Source organism: Equus caballus, chromosome 16, assembly GCF_041296265.1.
Source record: "Equus caballus isolate H_3958 breed thoroughbred chromosome 16, TB-T2T, whole genome shotgun sequence".
Classification (NCBI taxonomy): domain Eukaryota; kingdom Metazoa; phylum Chordata; class Mammalia; order Perissodactyla; family Equidae; genus Equus; species Equus caballus.
In genome coordinates this window covers 15,683,982-15,704,869 of record NC_091699.1, presented here as the reverse complement: position 1 = coordinate 15,704,869, position 20,888 = coordinate 15,683,982, and the positions used below count along the sequence as shown (strand labels likewise).

The window sequence follows — 20,888 nt, the reverse complement described above, 5'->3', positions numbered from 1 at the left end:
TTATGCTCCTCCAAACCCCTTGTAGAATCTGAAAGTAGCAAAAGAGGCTTAGCTAACATCAATCTGCATGAGAAAGGCTGCCTAGAAACTTCCAGCAGCCCATGGGTTAAAGTCTCTGGATTTCCTGCGAGTCCAAGGCAAGAGCTGCACTTGTAGGATTTACGTAAGAGCTCGCCTTCCAGGGGCTTGGAAGGATTCATTCCCTACCTCCCCCTTCCTTCCAGAAACCATCTTTATTCCTTCTCAGATTTCCCCTCCTCCTCTCCCTCTGTGCTGGTACCATGGGCTCTGGGTGCCCTGTGTTTATGCACCGTCAGTAAGCGTTGCTGTCTCCTCCTTTCTGTCCAAGTCACCCAGATGTACGTGCAATCTCTGCTCAGTCAGTACCTCTTCCCCACTCCCGCTCTGATGCCACTGCCTCAGAGTGTCAGACTGGCTTGTTCTTCCCTTTTACAGAGATTCCTCCAAGCAGGCACCACCACAGTCTGCAGTATCACAGTTTTGTTTTACCTAATCCCAAAGTGATTGATGCAGCCAGGACTTCTTTGCTGTTCTTTGTATGGACTAATCCCAGGGATAAAGCCGTACCTCACTGAGTGGTATAACTCCCCTGAACAGACGGTGATTAATCAATGCTTGCTTCTTTTCCCTCCTTACTGGCTCACTTTGTAAAGCTTGACTTCCCACCTCCAGCCAATCACCCACTTTTGAAGCCCAGAAGGCAGCTGATTTTATTTTTTTTATTATCTTTCCCTGTAGGCCTTCACCAGAGTACAAGACCTCCGATATTTGGAGCTCATCAACAGCATTGAGGTAAACAATGAAATGCTTTTCGTTCTCAAGAAAGCCCAGGCTTGCCGTCAGTGGTTTACAGGCAGCCCTTCTAGGAGGCGAGAGCCTTGAGGACATGTGAACAGAGCCCACTGGTATCTGGGCATCCGGGCCACACCTTGCTGTGGGGGAGGAGCATGCCATGCAGGGGGAGACAGCACACGGGAGCAAGAAGTACTGTCTGTCACTTGGTAGCTGGGTGAGGCAGGTAGGTTCCTAATCTCTCTGAGTTTTGGTTTCTTGTCTGTGAAAAGGGATGAGACCTACCTTGCAGGGTTTCTGGGAGGATTAAACAGGTTCTCAGTAACTGGTTTTCATCCTTGTGCTCATTAGCTAGTTACCATCCTCTAGGGCTCCAATAATGTGCCATTGTAGAAGACATTTCCCAAATGCATGTGATCTGGGCCCCAACCACAGCAATGGGACCTGGGGAAGGAGGCATGCAGACTGAACCGGGCACCTGGGGAGCTCTGGAGCCCTCTCCCCAGCCCACCATTCTTGGATGAGAACCTCATCCACCAAAGCCGCGAAGGCTGGGCGTGCTAAAGAGGTTGGTTCTACTTGCACCATTTGCTGGGTGGTGGTAGACAATATTCTTAATTCCTGTGTATCTTAGTGCTGTCTGACTGTCTGTAAAAAGGCATACATATTTTTTCTCCTGAACAGATTTATTGTGAGGCTATGGGAGGGTGAGATACATTTGAATTCCCATATGGAAGCAGTGAGGAAATCAGCAAATGTCTTGTCCCTTCAATTCAGTTCAGCATAATAAACACCTGTCATGGGCCAAGCCTTGTGCTGAGCCCAGTGTGCAAAGAGCTGAGAGGAAGAGAGACCTGCAGGAGCTCACAGCCTGCTAAGCCTAATAATAGTTGCCATTTGTTGAGTGGCTGCTTTGTGCCCCACGCGTAATCGATGTGTACACTATTTTAAATCCTCACAACAACTTAATGAAGCAGATACTGTTCTTATCCCTTTTTGATGCATAAGGCTCAGAGAGGCTGTGTCACATCCCCAAGAGTCTACTGACAAAAACTCACTTGGAATTCAAAGCCAGTTCTGTCTATTTCCCAAGCTCATGCTGTCTTTAGGTCGTGCTGCCATCTAAGAAGTTGCTCCTGGTGTACCCCCTCCACACCCACTTCCACCCCCAGCACCATAGTAAGGAGTGTCTGTATCTTCCGTTGTTTGCTTACTTGCATGGTGAAGGGTTTATTCAGAGCCATCTACCAGGAATGCCCAGTACCACTTACTAAGGTCAGGGGCTAGCATTTGTGAACCAAGTGGTCTGGATCTAGGGGTCTTAATCTGGAGCCCTGGAACATAATTTTTCTCTAGGCAAAGGTAACTGACCTCTGTGAAGACCACTTACTGAGTTTCTGTCTTAATGTCTCTTCTAGTGTGCTATGAGCTGGGCAGTCAGTTAAAGTAAACTTGTAAGAATTGTCTCTTGAAAAAGAGTAAAGTGTCTTCAAGTGAGGATCCATTTTGGCTGCTCTGAGGCCTCAGTTACTTGCTTCTTGGCATTCAGCATTATTCTAGAGAACCAAAATTCCTTACTAGGCTCGTTTTGAACAGGTGAGATGTAACTCCACTGATACAACAGGAAGAGAATCTGCGCATATGGCTATGTACATACTGAATGTAAATTGTTTTTATTGATCATGATGATATTCTGTGACCTAGAATGAATGAATTCCATGCCCAGTGAAACCTATTTCTTTATCTCACTGCAAGATTTTAATTCATTTCCTATAATTAGGAGTTAGTTTATTTGGTTGATGAGCCTACACTATGTGCAGTTTTTTGGTTTTTTATTATTGTTTCTGTCAGTAGGGAAGCATGTTGCCTCCAGCTGTTAAAACTTTCACCAGCTTGTCTCAGAGTTTGATTCAGTGTCTCATCTTCCTCCACTGTGGTACAGTTGCTAGAAAGCAAGCAAAAGGAAGTTGCTGGGGATGAGAGATTGGGTGCTAGTGAATGTTTACAAATACTTGAGCTGTAGACTAATGAATATTCCCTAACACAAGAGGAAGGAGTGTGCCGGTTACTTCTCTTCATCCTCAGCACTGCTGCACGTCTGTGTGTGCGAGCACATGTATGCACACATGTGAGTGCCTGTGAGTGCCCGTGCAGGTGTGTTGTTGGGGACCATCACTTGTTTCCAAAGGTGCTGTTCTATGGTACCAAAAGCATCTGGAGTCAGACAGACTGAGTCCAAATGCCAGCTCTATATGACCTCCACCTGCTCCTCTTGTAAATTTCAGCTTTCCTCAGTGAGACACTTAGGTGGCACCATCCATCCTTGGGTCCATGTGGGAAGTATATACCCTGTGCCTAGTGGGTGCTCAGCACATGACATGGCTTACTTTCCCTTTAGAGACAGGGACATAGTAAGACTCATTATACATTTTGTTGGTCTCCTTCTTGAAACCAACTTAAGTTTTCTCCTGTCCACCATCATCGTGAGTCACAACTTGGTCAAACCAGGCCTGGGGATGTGGGAGGTCTTGGGAGCTTGGGGGCCATCAACAAGTGTAGTAGTACACACCATCCTAATCTGGAGTTGTTTCCTGGGAAGAATATACAAGAAAGCAGCCCTGAGGAGTTTCCATTAAACAAACAAAAGTTTGCGTCTCTTTTGATCTTCACTCATCTGGAAAAAACAATCTGCTTTTGTTGTCAAGCACTCCCACCAGAAACCTAGGTGAGAGACACAACAGCCCAGGAGCCAAGTGTAGGTTCCAGTAGGAAGGCCCAAGGGGCTTAACTTGAAATAGCAACATCTAACCTTTGTAAAGGCTGCTTCCTGCCATGGCTGCAGAGGCCGTTTCCTGTGCTTCTAATTTTTCCAGGAGAGGAAGAAGCGGGGAGAGACCAACAATGACCTGTTTCTGGCAGATGTGTTTTCCTATCAGGGGAAGTTCCATGAGGCAGCCAAACTGTACAAGAGGAGCGGGCACGAGAACCTCGCACTCGACATGTACACTGACCTCCGCATGTTTGAGTATGCCAAGGTAATGTGCCACCCACATCCCGGGCCCCAGTGCCCACCAGTGTTCTGACACTGCGTTGTCCAAGTTGTTTACCCCTAGAGGTGGTACAGATGGAAAACAGCAATGGCCTCAGAAAGGATGTGGGCACATTGGTAAACAAAGGAACCATCAACGGCCACTGGTTGAAGCTAACCTAAAACTGACCTTTCAGGCTCACATCAAAGGGACAGAGTATGATAGTTCAGACCTTTGTCAGAGATGGAGCTGGATAGATTGTGAGTCTAAACCAGCCTAGTCCCTTCATTAAATGTTCAGGGTTCAGGGCTGTCTCCCGCAAATTCTTTCAAACCTTTGTTAGAAGCCACTGGGAATCAGTGTCTCCAGGTATGAACTGGTTCTACCATTGTTATACAGGACAATGTGGTTCACTCTAGTCAAGGTGTCCTGAGCGCCTGCTCTCTAATTGGTACTTGGCTTCGCACGGGGCCTTGGAGACACCATGACAGAGTCCCTGTCCTCCAGTGCTTTCAGGTGCAGCCCTGGCGTGTGCATAGTGCCCTCCACATCATCTGCATGGGTGATGATGGAGATTTCCTCTTGCATTTGGAGGGCCCCTGTTAAGGTAGTCCCCAAAAAGTCTGGGTACATGAGGGAGATCTTCCTGGAGCAGGCTCCTCATGGCTTATATGAGAGCGAGTCCCACTGGGGAGCCCAGACCATCGAGACATTTGCAGTTTAGCGTAATACAAGGTGAAGAGAGCCTTGGGTGCATCGAGCAATCAGGCTCTTCCTTCCATGGAGATGCCTTTGATAACCTGCCTTTCTTGGTAGTGTCGGAGAGATTTCAAAATGTTATTAAGTGAGTCATCAGCCACAACCAATTAGTGGCTATTAATGGCAATTATCTAGCTCACAAGTTTGAAATGGAAAATTGTCCCCATTTCTTTCTGCTTTTCCATTCCCGAAGATGGCTCTGCTCTTTTTTCTTATACCATCTGTGAGATCCTGGGGCTGAAGGTTGTGTCTGGGTCACTGTGATGTGGCCCAGGGGTTTCTGGTCATCAACACCTGGATGAGTACCTGGGTCCCAGTCTGTCTTTTCACCTTGATCCATCCCTCAGATCTGGGTGCTTCAGGCTCCTCCACTTTGCCCTATTCAACTTTTTTACCCTCCCTCCATACTCTCACCACACACACACACACACACACACGAGATTTAGCACTGCATTCATACTGAGAACACCTCAATCAGTGCTTCTCTTTCTGGGGATAACAACATTTATACTGAAGACAAAATCTTGAAAGATTGAATTCCTAGGGTTAGAATTTAGGCATTAGGAACAGCTGGACATGGTTGTTCTTTGGGACCATTAGCCCTTCCTGGAACCTCTGAAACTTCCTAGCAGGCAGCTGTGGCACAGTAGACAACGCCTTGCCTTGGCATCCAGAGAGCTGGTGTGAGTCCTGGTCCTTCCTATGGGTGACCTGGGGAAAAGCTCTTCCCTTTGCTGAGCCTCCATTTCCTTCTTAGAGGGTAACATAGCTACAGCACAGCTTTGTTCTGAGAATTGCACAAAATAATGTATGAGAAAGCCCTGTACAAAGGCCAAGCTGTAGAATGGTTAGGAAAATGAGAGGGGCCAAGTGTAATCACAGAGTGGCTGTTTCTTCAGACCTCTCCCCAACCAGCCCCATTCTTGTCCCTGCGCTGAGGCCCCTCCTCACACTTGAGGTGGGCTTCATGCACCTACAGTCTCCTACACAGAAATGTAGCCCATTTACGCACTCCATCTGGTCTGCCTCTCTATGAAAGTAAATCTGGGGGTTGGTTTTGGTTTTAGTTTTTTATCACAATTCCAAGTAGATTGGTTCCATTTCAATCCCCCCCAGTAGTCTGAATTTAAGAAAATGTGTACATACACATTATGTTGGGGTGAGGGGAGATACAGTGCTTATTAACATGACATGTTTTTGTTTACTTGAAAATTGCTTCCCAAGATTCAATCTGGTTTTTGGAAAATTTTTAAATTACATTCCCACGTACAAATAAATTGTATGCTTTCCGGATAAGTGACATGTTTATATGGTGATAAAGGGAATTATAATGCTCTTAACTCTTATGTAGTATGTCCTTATCAAAATCACCAAGCATGAGAACACTGTTTAGTCTCATTCATCACTCAGCACAGCCTCTTTCTGTCCACTCCAGGACAAAGTCTTTGCCACGACCCCAGATAACTTGTAAATTAGCTTCATGGAACCAAAGAACCTTTGAAAACCCAGTGTGTTGAGCCTTGAAGGAACCATTTAGACTCAGCTTCAATTAGGTCAGAGCTCCCAGAGCTGGGCTGTTGGGCAAAAGGAGGCTCCTTCAAGCCTGTGAGCTATGTGCCTGGCTGGTCTCCTTGTTTTGACAACCCAAATTTATGGCTTACTCTTGGCCTCTGCCCTTTCTCACTAGAGTCATCCCGAGTGCACTAAGCACCTCACTTTAAAGGACATTTCTGTTCTTGTATGATGCCTGTTTTCTCCAGCTCCTAGCCTCATTTAACCAGCCAGGTTAGCAGAGTTTCTGGCTTTGCACTGGCATAAAGAGTCACGTTGTAGTAGCTGCTGAGAGTAAAGGCTGTGTCTGTAATGGTGCAAACTAGGCATCTGCAGATAGTCAGTGGCTGCTTTCACATGTGTGAGCTCCAGAGAGACCAAAGGCCAGCGAGGTGGGTCTGTCTTTTATTGGACCCCCAGCATCAGGGTAAATGATGCTCCCCTTCAAACAGTTGGTTGTCTTAGGCCAATCTAATATATTATTTTAGTGGGTACACAATTACCCTGAAAGCAAATGGAAAAAGAAAGAGACTTAATTGTTCAAGTGGGTTTTTAGCATACATTGACTGTACTTTCCTGACAAATGAGTGCTAATCATGGAGAAAAGAGTGCATTTTTTACTTTGTGAGGTTGACACAGAGCACTCTCTGCAGGGCTCATTATTCCTAAGACAAACTGCTTCTTACTAGTAATGCAGATCTGGGCCCTAAGAGCTCTCAATTTCCCTTTTTGAAAAGCCCCACCTTTAAAAATGTCAGCACCAAAGCTGCCTCAACTATGGCAAACTCTCACATATGTATTTTGGGTAACTGCTTCCTGAAAAGAGGTGATTTTCTGAGGCTTTCTCTCACATTCAAGGGCCAACCCAGGGAAGCTGGTCATGGCCCTCCAGCCCCCTGTTGTGCTGGAAGGAACACAGGCCCTGGGGTCCGCCCCCTGAGCCTCCAGATCCACAGGCTTCTCTTCCTTCACAGGTTCTCTCCAGGCCCCTTCCCCCTGCCTCAGAGCTCCCATGGCCTCCTGCTGTCCCCACCCCTGCAGACCTGATCTCAGGATAGGTCCGATACTATCCAGTTGAGAAGTAATTAACCAAAAACACTTCTGCTCCTTATCTGCCCTACACAAATAGCTGGGGGCAAAGCCAAGGGGATGATGCCCTAAGTTCAAGCAACAGAACATGAATAGAATCAGAAAACAGATGTGATAGTGGTTCCAGTGTGGTGGTAGTTGAGAGGAGGGCCCAGAGGGCCCTCAGTTCAGAGTGTAGGTCTGAATATTCACAACTGTGCAAACAGGTTTTAGAGTCACTGTATAGGAATGGTCATATAGACATCAAACTCTGTGTGAGAGACACTGTAACCTGATCATAGAGCCTCCGTGCTATAGGGTTTGTGTACAGTACTCCAAAGAGTCCAGAAACAAATGTGCATTAGCGAGAAGGGCAGGAAATGTTGAGGGCCACAGTCCTTGACACTGTCCCTGTACCCCCAGGGGCACCTGTGAGGCAGCCTGTGAGCACTCCTCCCTGACACCTGGGACTGCCCCTTAGTCAGCCACCCAGGGATGGACTCATGCCTGCATCCTGATAGCCCGCTTCAGCCAAACGCAGCCCTTCCTTGCTCCAGCTTTCAGCAGCCTGACGTAATGCTGGCAGCAGGAAGTTCTAATCCAGTGTGTTTTTGTTTGTTGTGCTTCCTCAGGATTTCCTTGGATCTGGAGACCCCAAAGAAACAAAGATGCTAATCACCAAACAGGCCGACTGGGCTAGAAACATCAACGAGCCCAAAGCCGCTGTGGAGATGTATATCTCAGCGGGAGAGCATGTCAAGGCCATAGAGATCAGTGGCGACCATGGCTGGGTTGACATGTAAGTGTTTAGTCCCTGCCCCAAGAAGCATTTGGCAGCATGTCATGTCATGTCATGTCAGCTCTTGGTTTTGACTGACAAGGGAAAAAATAGTGTTTCTCTAAATATCTAATCCAAATGTGATACTACTAGCTTTTTGGGAGACATGGACATTGAAGCAGCTTTTGAGGAGCTTAGTGAGTCTCTGGAGGAAAGGGTGGCGAGAATGAGGAGGGGGAGACACCCAGCCATTGGGGCTGTGATGCCTTGTAGGCGTTTGGTTCTGCCCCCTCACCCTAAGCATTGGTGTTTCCATGCCCATCTTCCAAATGAGGGAAACCAAGGTTCGCGGACAAGTGATAGGACAAGGCCAAACAGCTGGGAAGTCATGGGACTGAGCTCCAAACTGATCTGGCTGACTTCAGTGCCCATAACCTGGATAAAGGTAGGAGCTAAAAAAGGACAAGAAAAGTTCTGAGCACATCGAGGAAGGAGACATGAATTCTCATGGGAGGAACTATGAATGTCTTCTCCTGGAGGTGGTCTTCGCATCAAGGACCTTGACAAATTTCAAGAGGCAGAGATGACAGAAAGGGGAGGGATGTCCAGGCTGGAAGAACAGCACCAACAGAACGAGCAGGCTGTGTTTGGAATAAAAGCTGTAGGAGTGGGAGAATGAAGGCTGGCTGGCTGCAGCAGGGGATCTGGGCTCACCACACCAGGAGGGCCTCAGGTATCAAACTGTGGCATTTAGATTTGCCACTAGGTAGTGAGGACCCCTGGTTGGGGCTGTGCTGTCAAAAGTCCACTCAGGCAGTAGGTGTAGAATGGAGGAAAAACTAGAGGTAGGGAGGCCAGTATAGTCTACCAGGCGGGAATGTGGTGCCTGAGGGAACAAAAGACATGTAGGAGCTAGAACTGACAGGACCCAACTGGATGCGGGTGTCGGGGCGGGGCTGGGCGAGAGAGCTGAAGGCTGATTTCTGAGCTCTGGGCCTGGTGGTCAGTCATGCCACTTGCCAAGGTAGAGAACGGAAGAGCAGCGGGCTTGGGGTGAGGCTGCCTGGACAGAGGATGGATTCAGTCTTGGGACTCTTAGAGCATCAGACCTCCACCAGGAGGGCTTTCTCCTCCCACGGTCAGGGAAAGTGGGCTTCATGCTCACACAAACACGTGTACACACACATGCTGCCACAGCTGGCAAAGGAGAAGAGATGAGGGAGCAGCTCCTGAGGTTGGCTCAGTTTGAGCCCTAACATCTGTTCTGCAAGCCACACTGTGGTCCACAGGTAGAGGTGGCCCAGGCAGGACCTGGGGAGGGAGAGCGGCTGGTTAATGATTAAGTCACCCTGTGAACCCCACCATGTAGTTAGTGTGTGTGCCTCTCGCAAAGCAACGTTGGTGTGTGACCTACCACTCCATCTTTCTCTTGTCCACGAATAAAGTTTCTTGAAGAGGGAGGCACAGATTTGGCCCCAAAAATGATTCTTTTCACAAAAGGGGTGGTGTAGGAAGGAGCTAGGCAGATTTAGGGCTCTGCTCTCCTCTCTAGTTTTTCATGTCACTTTCATGTGGAACTGATATGTATCAGGTTACCCTGGGGATACTTAACTAATTCAGGAAAGAGACATTAAGCATGTTCTGTCCCTTTTCCAAGTCTGGCTGTAAAAGGTGCCTCTCCTCCAGGGACATTTCATTTGATGGGTGGGACTGGAGGGGCTCTAAGGGGTTGCCTGGACCACCTTTCCCTAAAAATGTGTTCTCTCTGCTGAGAGGTGTTATTTTTAGTTACCATTATTATTCTAAGTGCAGATTGACAGACCTCCCTGAGCTTGCCTGTCTCTGAGACAGGGATCTGTTACAGCTGCTTTCCTTCCCTTCTCACAAGGAGCAAGCTGGGTAGAGCCCCATTCCCCTGGGAGAGCAGGTTTTACTCCAAACCCCAGCCTGACCAGAGTGAACAAGCACTTTCCATCCAGTCCCCATGTCCCCACAAGCAGTGAGAGGGCCCATCACCACTGGGACGAAGCAAGGACCCAGTGAGTGGTCCCTGTGTCCCGTCAGCCGTGGTCAGCATCTTGGCCAGGAGGAGAGACATAGTCAAGATTTTCTGTATGCCTTTCTTCCAGAGCTCAGAGCAGGCCCCACACATGCCTCTTCCTCTGGAGGTGCTGTCACTGAAGAATTCTTATGCCTCTGCCTCTGCTTTCCTATGAGAATTCCCAGAACAGTGGTGGAAGGAATCCTCTGCCACTCCCTGGCTGCAGTGTCCTAGACGGGTGGCTCCGCCTCCCACCCTAGCTTTTAGTCTTCTCCTCTGTGAAATGAGAATAACAGTGCTTCCTCTCGGGGTGGTGAAGAGTCAGTGAAGTCACACATGTGAAAGGTCGTGGGGCTGTGCTCGTCCCCGTCAGTGATCAGTAGATGTTTGTTTCCATACACAGATCCTGCTGGAAAGGCACATGAGGTGGGGAAGATAGTGTCATTTAGCAGGCAACTTCTCCTGGTCACTGCGCAGTGTTTCAGAGTACACTCATCGAGCACCAGGCCATCATCCCATATTGAGCACTGGGGACATCAACATGAGTCGACACAGGGTCTTCCCTCGAGAAGCCCCGAAAGCCCATGCCACTTCCTTCCCTCAGGTTCCTTCACAGGAGTCCATCTCCTTCCTCCTGCACTCTCGCCCCTCCAGGTTGATCGACATTGCCCGTAAGCTGGACAAGGCCGAGCGGGAGCCCCTGCTGATGTGTGCTCACTACTTCAAGAAGCTGGATAACCCTGGCTATGCTGCTGAGACCTACCTGAAGATTGGTGACCTGAAGTCCTTGGTTCAGCTGCATGTGGAGACCCAGCGCTGGGATGAGGTGAGGACAGAGCACGCCTCATGGGTCAGATGGTCCCGCCTGAGCTCTGGACCATGGGGGGGCTTTTTGGGCTTTGGGTAGAGAGCAGCTGCCCTCCTTGTGGGAATGAACATTGGCCTGACAGTCAGAAGACTTACCCTCAAATTCTCTGAGCCAGAGCATCTTGGAGGACCTTTTGGTACTAGCTTTCCATCTTCGTTTGTTCATTCATTCATTCAGAAAAGCTTTATGGACTGCTGGCTCTGTGCCAGCTGTGACAGACACCAGGGATGTGAGATTTAACATGACACCCCCAGTACCTGCTGTTGGTCTGAGCTGCCTCTGACCAGCACCAGAGGCTGACACCTCTCTGACACGGAGACACACTTGTGTGACATTTAAAACCTGCTGGGTGGCATTTTTGCAGAAAACACCTTTCCAGGTACAGGCTGCCAGAGCTGTTTCAGGGCCAGTTGCTCCTCCTCCTCCACCGCTCCACTGACCTGGACCCCTCTGGCGTGAGGGGCAGTGAGAAGAATTAGCCAGGCCGACAGGAGAGATGGCTGGGGTGAGGCTGTCAGAAGCAGCAATGTGCTGCCCCGGCTGTTGCTTGACTCCCACCCTCCAGGTCACTGACTACCTGTGCTCTGGATTGAAAGTCATCCCCAAGGGCATTAGAGGCTGCACCCATTGTCCTCACCCCACCCCGTCCGCCTGCTGTGATCTAGTTTACAAAGCTATAGCAGGGCCTTTTCTGGGTAAGAGCTGTCTGCCTCTTGTCTGCCCTCTGAGTGGCTCCATTTGGTGAGGTGACAAGGTCACTGATGAGAAAAGGTGGGGCCAGGGAAAGAGGCAATAATGGCTTCTCAAAATAAATTTATCGGGAGATTTCTCAAACAGCATAAATTAGAGCATCTTAGAACTACTTAGTCCTGGCTGTGCATCAGGCAAACTTTCTCCCTGTTGCCACATCTGTCCGCCCTGACTCATTTCCCATCCTCCTGGCCTGACAGGTGTTTCTGGAGCCTAGCTAACGCAGTCACTGGGTCCCCTACAGCCCCTAGTCCCCAGTCATCTTTGACAGCTAATAAGCAGTGATGATGATAATGTCAATTCTGTTTCCTTAGGTGTCGCCTGCAATTAAAAGAAATCTGTTTGCAGCGCTATAGGAGCCCACGCAAACCCTCAAAATAAAATGTTTCCGATTCTGTGCTGCTTCTCTGGTCCAGAAACAGACTGTGTTGTTACTGAATCCAGTCGCTTGCATATTGCTGTTAATTGCCTTTTGTTTTCAAAGAGCTGATTTGTTTTTGCGTTTCTGGGGGTGGGGAGGGGAGGCACTCTCCCCCTCTGAGTTGTCAGGCTGGCAAAATATGACATCTCTAATGGATTCAGCCAAGTGCTGTGTTTTCATGGGGGCTGCAGGGGCTGCTTTATTAAGAATGCATTTGCTCTTTCCTCCAGGCCTTTGCTTTGGGTGAGAAGCATCCTGAATTTAAGGATGACATCTACGTGCCCTATGCGCAGTGGCTAGCAGAGAATGACCGTTTTGAGGAAGCCCAGAAAGGTATTCCATGCAGATTGGCACCTTGCAGACAGAGCAGGAGAAAGCACTGCCAAGACACACATTTCAGGAAGGCTGCCATGCCCCTCCCCTCATAGGCCCCAAGATTGATGACTTTATCCTGGGGATGTGAGGTGTTTAGTGGTGAAAGACTGGGGAACAGTGGAAAGAAATGGGCTTTGGAGTCGGGCACGCGTGGGTCCATCACTCACTCGCTCAGGACCTTAGGCAGGTCATGCCTCCTCCATGAGCAAAGTATTGTGCACTCAAATGTATCTTCCCACTTAATCCTCACAAAGGCCCTATGATGGAGGTACTGTTTTGTAGATGAGAAAAGTGAGGTTGAAAGAGGTAGAGGGATTTGCCTGAAGTCTCAAAGCAAGGAAGTGGCAGAGAGGGAGATTGAGCCAGGGTGGGGCGAGGACAGAGTGAGAGGATGCCCGCAGAGTGTCTGGCACCGTCTCCCCTGCCGCTTTCCTCTACCATGAATAGAAACTTGGGTTCTGTTTCTGGCTCAGATAAATGGAGTGTCCTCTGCTTCTCGGCATTTCCGTTGGTAAAGTGAGCTGCATACCAGCTGTGGCAGTTATCTGAAATAGGAGCAAAAGGAAGTATGGAGGTTTACCTGCTAATAATAATTTAAAAATGTGGCTGGCTTCTCTGTGTCAGACATCACCTGGGCACTTAACTCCATAACTTGAATCTCGCCAGCAGCCCTGGAGAGATTCAGGGTCTAACTATGCCTTGCAAAGTCACAAAGCCGGAGAGTGGCAGAGCCAGAATTGGACCAGGAGCTGCCTGACTCAGGAACCTGATTCTTCTGATGGTTTTGCTGCCTCTTTAGGAAGTCTTCTAATTGAAGTTGGGTGTGTCATATTCTGTAGCATCTCATTTACACTTCTATATGGTAACAGTTGCCACCTCCAGACACATTGCGGAACAAATGTCTCCCTGTTGGAGCTCCTCAGCTAAAAGCCCCCATTGAAGGACGGCATGTTCTCTACTGCTTCAGCATTTCCAGAGAACCCAGTTGCTGAAGTATGTGCATGTTTGGGCAAAACACATCAACCTCTCCATCTGTCTGTATCTGCCCTTCCAAGAATCCATCGCCATAGTAACTTGGTACTCAGACAAGAGATTGGAGATGAGAATGGAACAAAAGCCAGGCCTTTTCCTTCTCTAAAGCAGAGAATTTGGATCATCTGCGTGTCCACTTGTGGGCAAGTCTCACAGCTTTGAAGTGCTTCCCTGGCAGCCCCAAGCATCCCAAGGGTCTGGCCACATACTAGGGACTCAGGAAATTTCTGTTAAATGGATGTAGGACGATGGAGAGATTTTTTGCTTGTTTTCACAAATGTTTGGTTGCTACACTGAGCCAGGTTTTTCAAGGTTGTTGCAAAAGCACTTGGTTGAAGACCAGCTGAGGACTTCCACCTTGCAGAGCCTGTTAAGAAAGTCTTCATAAGTCCGTTGTGGCGACCCAGTGAGGGAATCAGCAACAGTAGCAATTTGTAAACTCCCAAGCCTGTTGAAGTGTCAGGTCCTGTTAGTGTCACCTTGGGAGTCACAAAGTTTTACCCTGGGAATGGGGGCAGAGGCAAAACCTCACTGGTGATGAGCAGCAGTTCCATCCTCAGACTTTGCCTTGCAATTTGGCCCCTCAGGTTTTTCCTTCTGCCATGCCTTTCCAGAGTCAGTTGCCTTTTCCCAGCCAAAAATGAGTATATCTCACTGTACTCTTTTCCAGGATGTAGCCTTAGTTATTTATAGCCTTCGGCCTGAGAGGCGCATCCCAGCAACGAAGTGCTGCAAATGCTCTGATGAGTGTCCTACTTCTACAGCAGCCCCTTGCAAGTCGCACAGAATTCCATCACCCTCTCCAAACTGCGTGTGCTTTTGTGCCCCTCCAGCATTCCACAAGGCCGGGCGGCAGGAGGAGGCGGTCAGGGTGCTGGAGCAGCTCACACACAATGCCGTGGTAGAGAGCAGATTTAATGACGCTGCCTATTATTACTGGATGCTGTCCATGCAGTGCCTCAATATAGCTCAAGGTAAGTAAACATCAGCCAGGCCACTTGTTTTCCCCAGTCCCGCTCTGGCACCAAGATAAACATCGGAAGAACTGGGACGTTTTAATTAAAGCCCTGGGCTTGTTTATTGGATGTATTGTCCATAACCCTGTCTTGCAGCAGCATAATCTGGTGTGTCATCTTTTTCCAGTTCTCCCATAAGCTTAAGGATGGTATGAGGGCCGTCCTGGGGTTACAGTTGGGAGGTCCTGCCCTGTGTTCCTAATTCAGAACATACCTCTCCCCTGCTACCTGGGAGCCCGTAACTGGACCCGGGTGAGCACTGGTTTAAAAAAAAATTTAATTAAATGAAAAAAAGATCACTTTACAATAACGCACTCCAGATTCTCACTCATCCTAGGAAGGAAAGTAGTTTCAGTGTTGCTGTCTTTCACAAGACTTCCCATAATGCCCTGAGGGAATTCTGAAAGTGGAGGGGACGGGGAGATGTTCTTCACTGGACCAAAGCCAGCATGCAGAAGTAGGAAAACAGCCCAGGTGACTTGCATCGAGTCCCAGTTCCTTCCTAGGCTCTACATCCCCATCTGTAGCATGGGAAGGTCTTGCCCTGCTTCCTTCATGAGGCTGCTATCAGCCTCACAGAGGCCATGGTTATAATTTGGAAACTGTCAAGCCCAGGTGTAAGGTGGCATTTTTCTGTTCTGGCCAGTGGCCAGTGCTTTTGATAAGGAAAGGTGCAGAGGGAGGAGGCCTGAGATGAGCATGCATAAAGTTGACATCTGCCCACTCCCCGCCAGGTTCCTCTGGCATGTCTGGGTGCCAGTGATCACCCTCTTCTTGCCGCGGCTGGTGCTGCCCAGGTAGAATGACCTGGTAGGGTGTAGTGTGGGATCTGGGAGAACCTGCAAGAAATGTCCTCAGGCTTTTCCTGACCATGTGTCTGCCCAGCTGAGACTTTACCTGTCTTAGGAGGGCCCCAGCTCCTAAACAGAGCACCTTTCCCACCACTGCACCTCTTTGCTGCTCTCCCTGGCATAGGCCCAGTGTCAAGGGAGAATTGACACTGGCAACAGTGCCGTTGCCTAGCGCTTCCTTCTAGACGTGGTTTGACACATCCCCTCCCTCCTGCCCTGCTCCCCTCCTGCTGCCCACCGCAGATCCTGCCCAGAAGGATGTGATGCTCAGCAAGTTCCACCACTTCCAGCACTTGGCTGAGCTGTACCACGGCTACCACGCCATTCACCGGTACACGGTAAGGTTGCCAGGAGCCTGGTGCCTGGCGGAGGTGCCACCTACTGAACCAGGGGCATTGGGCACGTCTTAAAGAGCAGGGAACCTCTGGATGGAAAGTAAACTCACTGGGCAGGATGACCTGCTGAGAAATCCTCGTCTCCTCCTGGGAGACAAAGTTTGGAACTTTGATTTCCCTTGATTGGCTACTTGTTTGACTTGTAGCAAGCTATGGGCTTCTGAAGTAGCAAGCCAGAGCTACAATGGGCCTTTCTAGTTTTTGGCTTCCGGTTTGGATGACTCAGGCAGACTCTGGGTTAGCCAAAGAGCTGTCTCTAAAGTGATCAGAGTTAGACGTTCCATGGGGCCCGCTCTTCCAGATGGGTGAAGGTCCAGCCCTAACCAAAGGCCTGAGGTCCCTCCCTGGCCCTGTCACTGACTTGCTGTGTGACCTTGAGCATCTTACTTCCTCTCTCTGGCCCTCAATTTCCTTCTCTATAAAACAACAGAATTGGCTTGATCCCCAGAGACCCAAGTAGTTCTTTTTAGTCACTCCCTAACTTTTTTGATTAAGCCATTTTAAATCTACCTTCTGACAATGGGTAACAGGTGACAGGTTGTCATCAGCTTCCTCATTTTGTGTTTCCTCAGTCACTCAACAAACATTGATTAAACACCTACAATGTGAGCTTATCCTGTGCTGATAAGCTAGGAGGATAGTATCAATAACCAACCTTTACTGAGCACTTACTACATACCAGGCAAAGTGTTGAGGGCTTTATTTTATAATCTTTTCAGTCATACTGTGAGATAAGTACTGTCATCCCCATTTTACAGATGAAGAAACTGAGGTGCTGGATGGAGAGATCCCACAGCTAGTAAGTGGAGAGCCAGGACTTGAACCCAGACAGGCTGGCTCCAGAGCCTGTGCTCTTAGCCTCTGCCCCCACTCGCCTCTAACTTAGAGAAGGTAGACCACTGGCCTCACACCCCTGCTCCTCTGTGTGACCTTAGGCAAGTCGTTTACTTTCCTCTGTGTTTCAGCTTCCTTCTCTATAAAATGGGGGTGGTAACAGTACCTACTTGATGGGGTTGTGAGGATTAAATGAGTGAATATTAGAAAGGCACTGGGGGGCTGGCCCGGTGGCACAGTGGTTGAGTTTGCACGTTCTGCTTCTCAGCGGCCTGGGGTTCGCTGGTTTGGATACCTGGTGCGGACCTGGCACCGCTTGGTGAGAGCCATGCTGTGGTAGGCGTCCCATATATAAAGTAGAGGAAGATGGGCACGGGTGTTAGCTCAGGGCTAGTTTTCCTCAGCAAAAAGAGGAGGATTGGCAGTAGTTAGCTCAGCACTAATCTTCCTCAAAAAAAAAAAAAAAGGCAGGCACTGGGAAGCGTGCCTGGCACAAAGTGACGCTAGACGAGTGTCAGCTATTCCTGCTGCCCTGTGCGGAAGCTTCCAGGCAGCTTTCCGTTGGCCTGCTCCCCGCAGGCTGAGCACTGCGCAGTTCTTTGACCAGGCCCTGCCTTTTGCCCTGAGCGCCTCTTTCCCCCTCATTTGTGCTGACCTCTCAGCACATTCTTTGCCTCTGGGGAAAGTCTGGCAAGAAAGACTCCTCTGATAGGCTCTGCCTGGGCCAGCCGTCAGTCCTGCATCTCATCTGTGCCCCACACCAGGGTCAGTGCTCTCAAGGGACCTCGTCTTTCCCTACAGTCTTTTCAGGACCCCTGATCTCAATCAGTCCCTCACCTGGAAAGAAGCCACCCCAAAAAAGGATCCCAAACTCAGCTTAGGCCTGAACGTCAGGGACCCCGCTCAGTCTTGGTTTGCCTGAACCGCTTCAGAGTCCAGCTGTTTCCCCTCTCTTTCCTAACCTGGGGGCATGCGTTTGGGGATTTCTTCTCTGTAACAGCTGAGCTCTGCCCCAGGGCTACATGTAGCTGTGAGCTCGTGGCAGTTGCACACCAGCTGGGTCCCTGGCTGTTCATTCCAGCTGAGCCTTCTTCATCGGGCCATTCCTTCATTCAACAAATACCTACTGTGTGACAGGCCCTGTGCTGAAGGCTTGGGACATAGTGGTGAACAGGACATTGTCCCTGCTCCTGAGGAGCTCATAGTCTAGTTACAAGTAGTTGCAATACAGTTCCCTCAAGGGAAAAGCTTAGAGGACTAAGAAGACTTCCTGGAGGAGGCGACCCCTAAGCCAAGAGGAGGGAGATGAGAAGAATGGAGCCGGTGAAGAGGAGGAGGAGGAAGGGCATTCCTGGCAGAGGTCACAGCATGTGCAAAGGCCTGGCAGTAGATATTTTAGGGTTTGGCATCAGGACCTAGAAGAGCAGCTGTGCTTCAGGGCAGACTGGAGAGGGAAGCATCAGGCTTTTCCTGAGATGATGGCTTCTTTCCTGGAGGAGAGGTGCTAATCTTGAGGAACCCCTACTCTACTCTTTCTGGGACATTTCTTGGCTTCCACAACCTAGTGCAATATAACCAGAAGCAGGCTTCTCCCTGGTTCTCACCCAGAAAAGGATCTAGTCTCAGGTCTTCTTGGGTTCGTGGAACTAACAGAGACTATAGCGATGTGAGTGAGAACTAAAGAGGGTGCTGCGCTCTGAACCAGGAAAGTAGTGTAAAGGGAGTCCTCACAAATTTACACCAATTAGGGCCTAAGTCCTGGGGGCTCAGTGATGAGTCTGGCCTAGCAAGACCCTTCAGGAAATGTCAGTTTATTAGCATTTAAGCGCTCAAGGCAGAGGGGTAGCTGGCCTGCTTTCATCGTTGTCTAAAGCAGACTCAGTTTTCACACCATGTGCCAGATTCCTTCAAAACAGGGTATTCTTAACCTTTTATGGACCCCTCCTGATGGCAATTCCCTGTAGTCCTCTGTGCTGAGCTTCTGGCAGCCTCTAGGTACAGAAGACCTATTCATTGACCTAATGTGCGTTGAGTGCCTCGTCTGTTAGGGCCTGTACAGGGCCCGGGGACACAGGGAGGAGCAGCTGAGGGGCTGCACCATGCCTGCACATTTGGTGGGCATTGAACTGTCAGGCTGCTGTTGGGGAGCGAGAAGAGGCGTGTGATTTCATGCCGGGAAGAGTGGGCTGACTCTGCTTAAAGACATGCTCGTGTCGGCGTCGTATCCTCTCTTTTAGAGCTAATTGGAGACAACTCAGAAGAAGGGATCATTACTGACCCCAGAGGCAGTGCATCTGGAGAGAAAGACATTCTTGGGCTTTGGAATCAGACCTAGGTTTGGATCCTGGCTCTGCTCCTTTGTAGTGGAGTGACCTGGGCAAATCGTCTCTCTGGGCCTCAGCACAGTGAGGATGAAAATGCATCCTCACAGACTTGTGTTAAAGACCACGGTGGCTAATGTGCCCAGCACACAGTGGGTGCTCGTTGAGCACACCTGCCCTTTTATTGAAGTAACTCAGAATTATTGGTGTCTGCCTTTGGCCTGGCCCAGCAGCGGCTCAGTTGAGGAATTCAGTCCCTGTTTGCTTTTCTCGCTGCAGGAGGAGCCTTTCAGTTTCCACCTTCCCGAAACCCTCTTCAACATCTCCAGGTTCCTGCTGCACAGCCTGACCAAGGACACCCCCTTGGGCATCTCTAAAGTGTATCCTTTCTCTCCCCCCACCCTCCATCCCACCCCTCTTGTCTAATGGCCCTCGGAGGTTCTTTCCAGGGTGCTTTGTTGGCAGAACCTTCCCTCTCTACAGTAGCCCTCAGGGAAGAGAGCGAGCTTGCCCGGCCGCTGCCGTTTGGCCGTAGAAGAGGCTCAGCCAGGGAGACTGAGGGGCTAGTGCCAAGAGAAGATTAGTTTTCAGGGCTCTCTGGGCTGGGCCAAGCAGTGGGTCTCCGGCCAACATACCGTCTAAGCCCTCCAGAGCCAACAAATGAGGGAGGGACAGAAATGTAGGAAGCACCAGGCCTTTGGGCTTGGAGTCTTGGGCACTTCCCTTGTTGGTGGGGGGGACGGTTTCAGCCCAGGTCGGTGGAGCACCTGCTGTGCCCCTGGCAGGGAGGCTACAAAGCTGCTGTCTAGTGAGGGAGATGACAAGTGTCAGGGTCTGGTTCAGTGGGCTGTATGCTGTGTCCAAGGGTGGAATGCAGCTCAGGCTGGGGCCCTGGTCAAGGAAGACTGCCAGGAGGAGGTGACATCCATCCTGTAGGCTGAGGTAACCAGAGAAGATGATACAGTAGATGTTTCAGGGGAGCACCAGTGCCTGGAAAGGCTAAGTGAACATGGTGTGTGGAAGGAGCTGAAGCCCGCCCTGGGTGGGAGCCAGGCTGGAGAGGCAGCAGCCTGAGGGCCTCCCTGTGAATTGGCCTCTCTTTCTCTGGCCAGTGAGGGCCACAGGTTACCGTAAACAGAGAAAGGGCCTGAGGCCCTGTGCGGCCAGAATCTACCAGGAAATGACCAAAATTGTTAAGGTCCCGGAAGTCATAAAAGTCATAATTATCCTCTGTCCTCTTCTAAATCACTGTTTTCTCAGCCCCTTCCCAGCCCAGCCCTGCCTTCTTTGTGTAAGGAAAAGCCCTCCCAGAGGAGGACTCAGAGATGCTAATTGGTGAGAATTGGCTTCTCTAAAGGGTTCCAGGCCCATCAATTACATTTCAGGGGAAATTCCCCCAAATTAAGTGGTGCCTTCACTGACTGAGACCCCTGCAGAGGAGGGGCTGTAGCCTTAGTGTGGGGCCTCAGCTCCTGCACCCAGCCTTGCCAGCAAGTTCTTTTCAGGTCAGCAGAGTTTGAACCCCTGCCCTGAGCTTCATCCCTTGCTGTCCACTGGGGACCTGGAAATGGCTCCTGACACAGACCTGACTTTGAAGAGGTGCGGTGGAGACACAGACAAGGAAACTCACCCCATATAAGTGCTGGAGTGGAAGGTGCCACACTGGGGGTGTGGCGAGCAGGAGCCTCAGGGAGGGAGCGTGGGCAGCAGGCATGGGACTCGGAACTCTTAAGGGTGGGCTAAGGCTTGCCACGGAGGAGTGGGGAAGGGCAGGCTGGGCCTGGGCACAGCCAGCGTTTGAGGTGACCTGAGATAGAGCACAAAGGCTTGTCACCCTCAGCTTGAGCAGCCCAGAAGGGGCCTCAGAAGAGGGGGGGCTGCTGCTCAGACATCACCGGGACCCTTGGTGAAGTGCAGGCAGAGCAGTGCTCTGCACCCAGAGGCCCCTGTGAGCCGGACCTGAGGGTGGCTCCCCGGCCAGTCTTG

At 50.0% G+C, this 20,888-nt stretch overlaps 1 protein-coding gene across 37 annotated transcripts in view; it reads left to right on the top strand.

Annotated features, from left to right (window-relative positions):
• Positions 1-20,888, top strand: part of IFT122 (intraflagellar transport 122) — a 74,626-nt gene that overhangs the window by 48,202 nt on the left and 5,536 nt on the right. For 31 of the 37 annotated variants that reach the window (XR_011426818.1, XR_011426817.1, XR_011426820.1 and 28 more), the window contains 8 exons: positions 760-813; positions 3,687-3,848; positions 7,853-8,019; positions 10,694-10,865; positions 12,309-12,411; positions 14,319-14,459; positions 15,596-15,690; positions 19,182-19,282. Coding sequence is in view for 30 of the 37 variants with exons in the window: in XM_001491770.7 (XP_001491820.2) it covers positions 760-813; positions 3,687-3,848; positions 7,853-8,019; positions 10,694-10,865; positions 12,309-12,411; positions 14,319-14,459; positions 15,596-15,690; positions 19,182-19,282 (995 nt within the window). In the remaining 7 variants the exon portion in view is untranslated. The remainder of the gene's footprint in view (positions 1-759; positions 814-3,686; positions 3,849-7,852; positions 8,020-10,693; positions 10,866-12,308; positions 12,412-14,318; positions 14,460-15,595; positions 15,691-19,181; positions 19,283-20,888) is intronic. The other 6 variants (XM_070237223.1, XM_070237228.1, XM_070237229.1 and 3 more) reach the window with 1 other exon arrangement.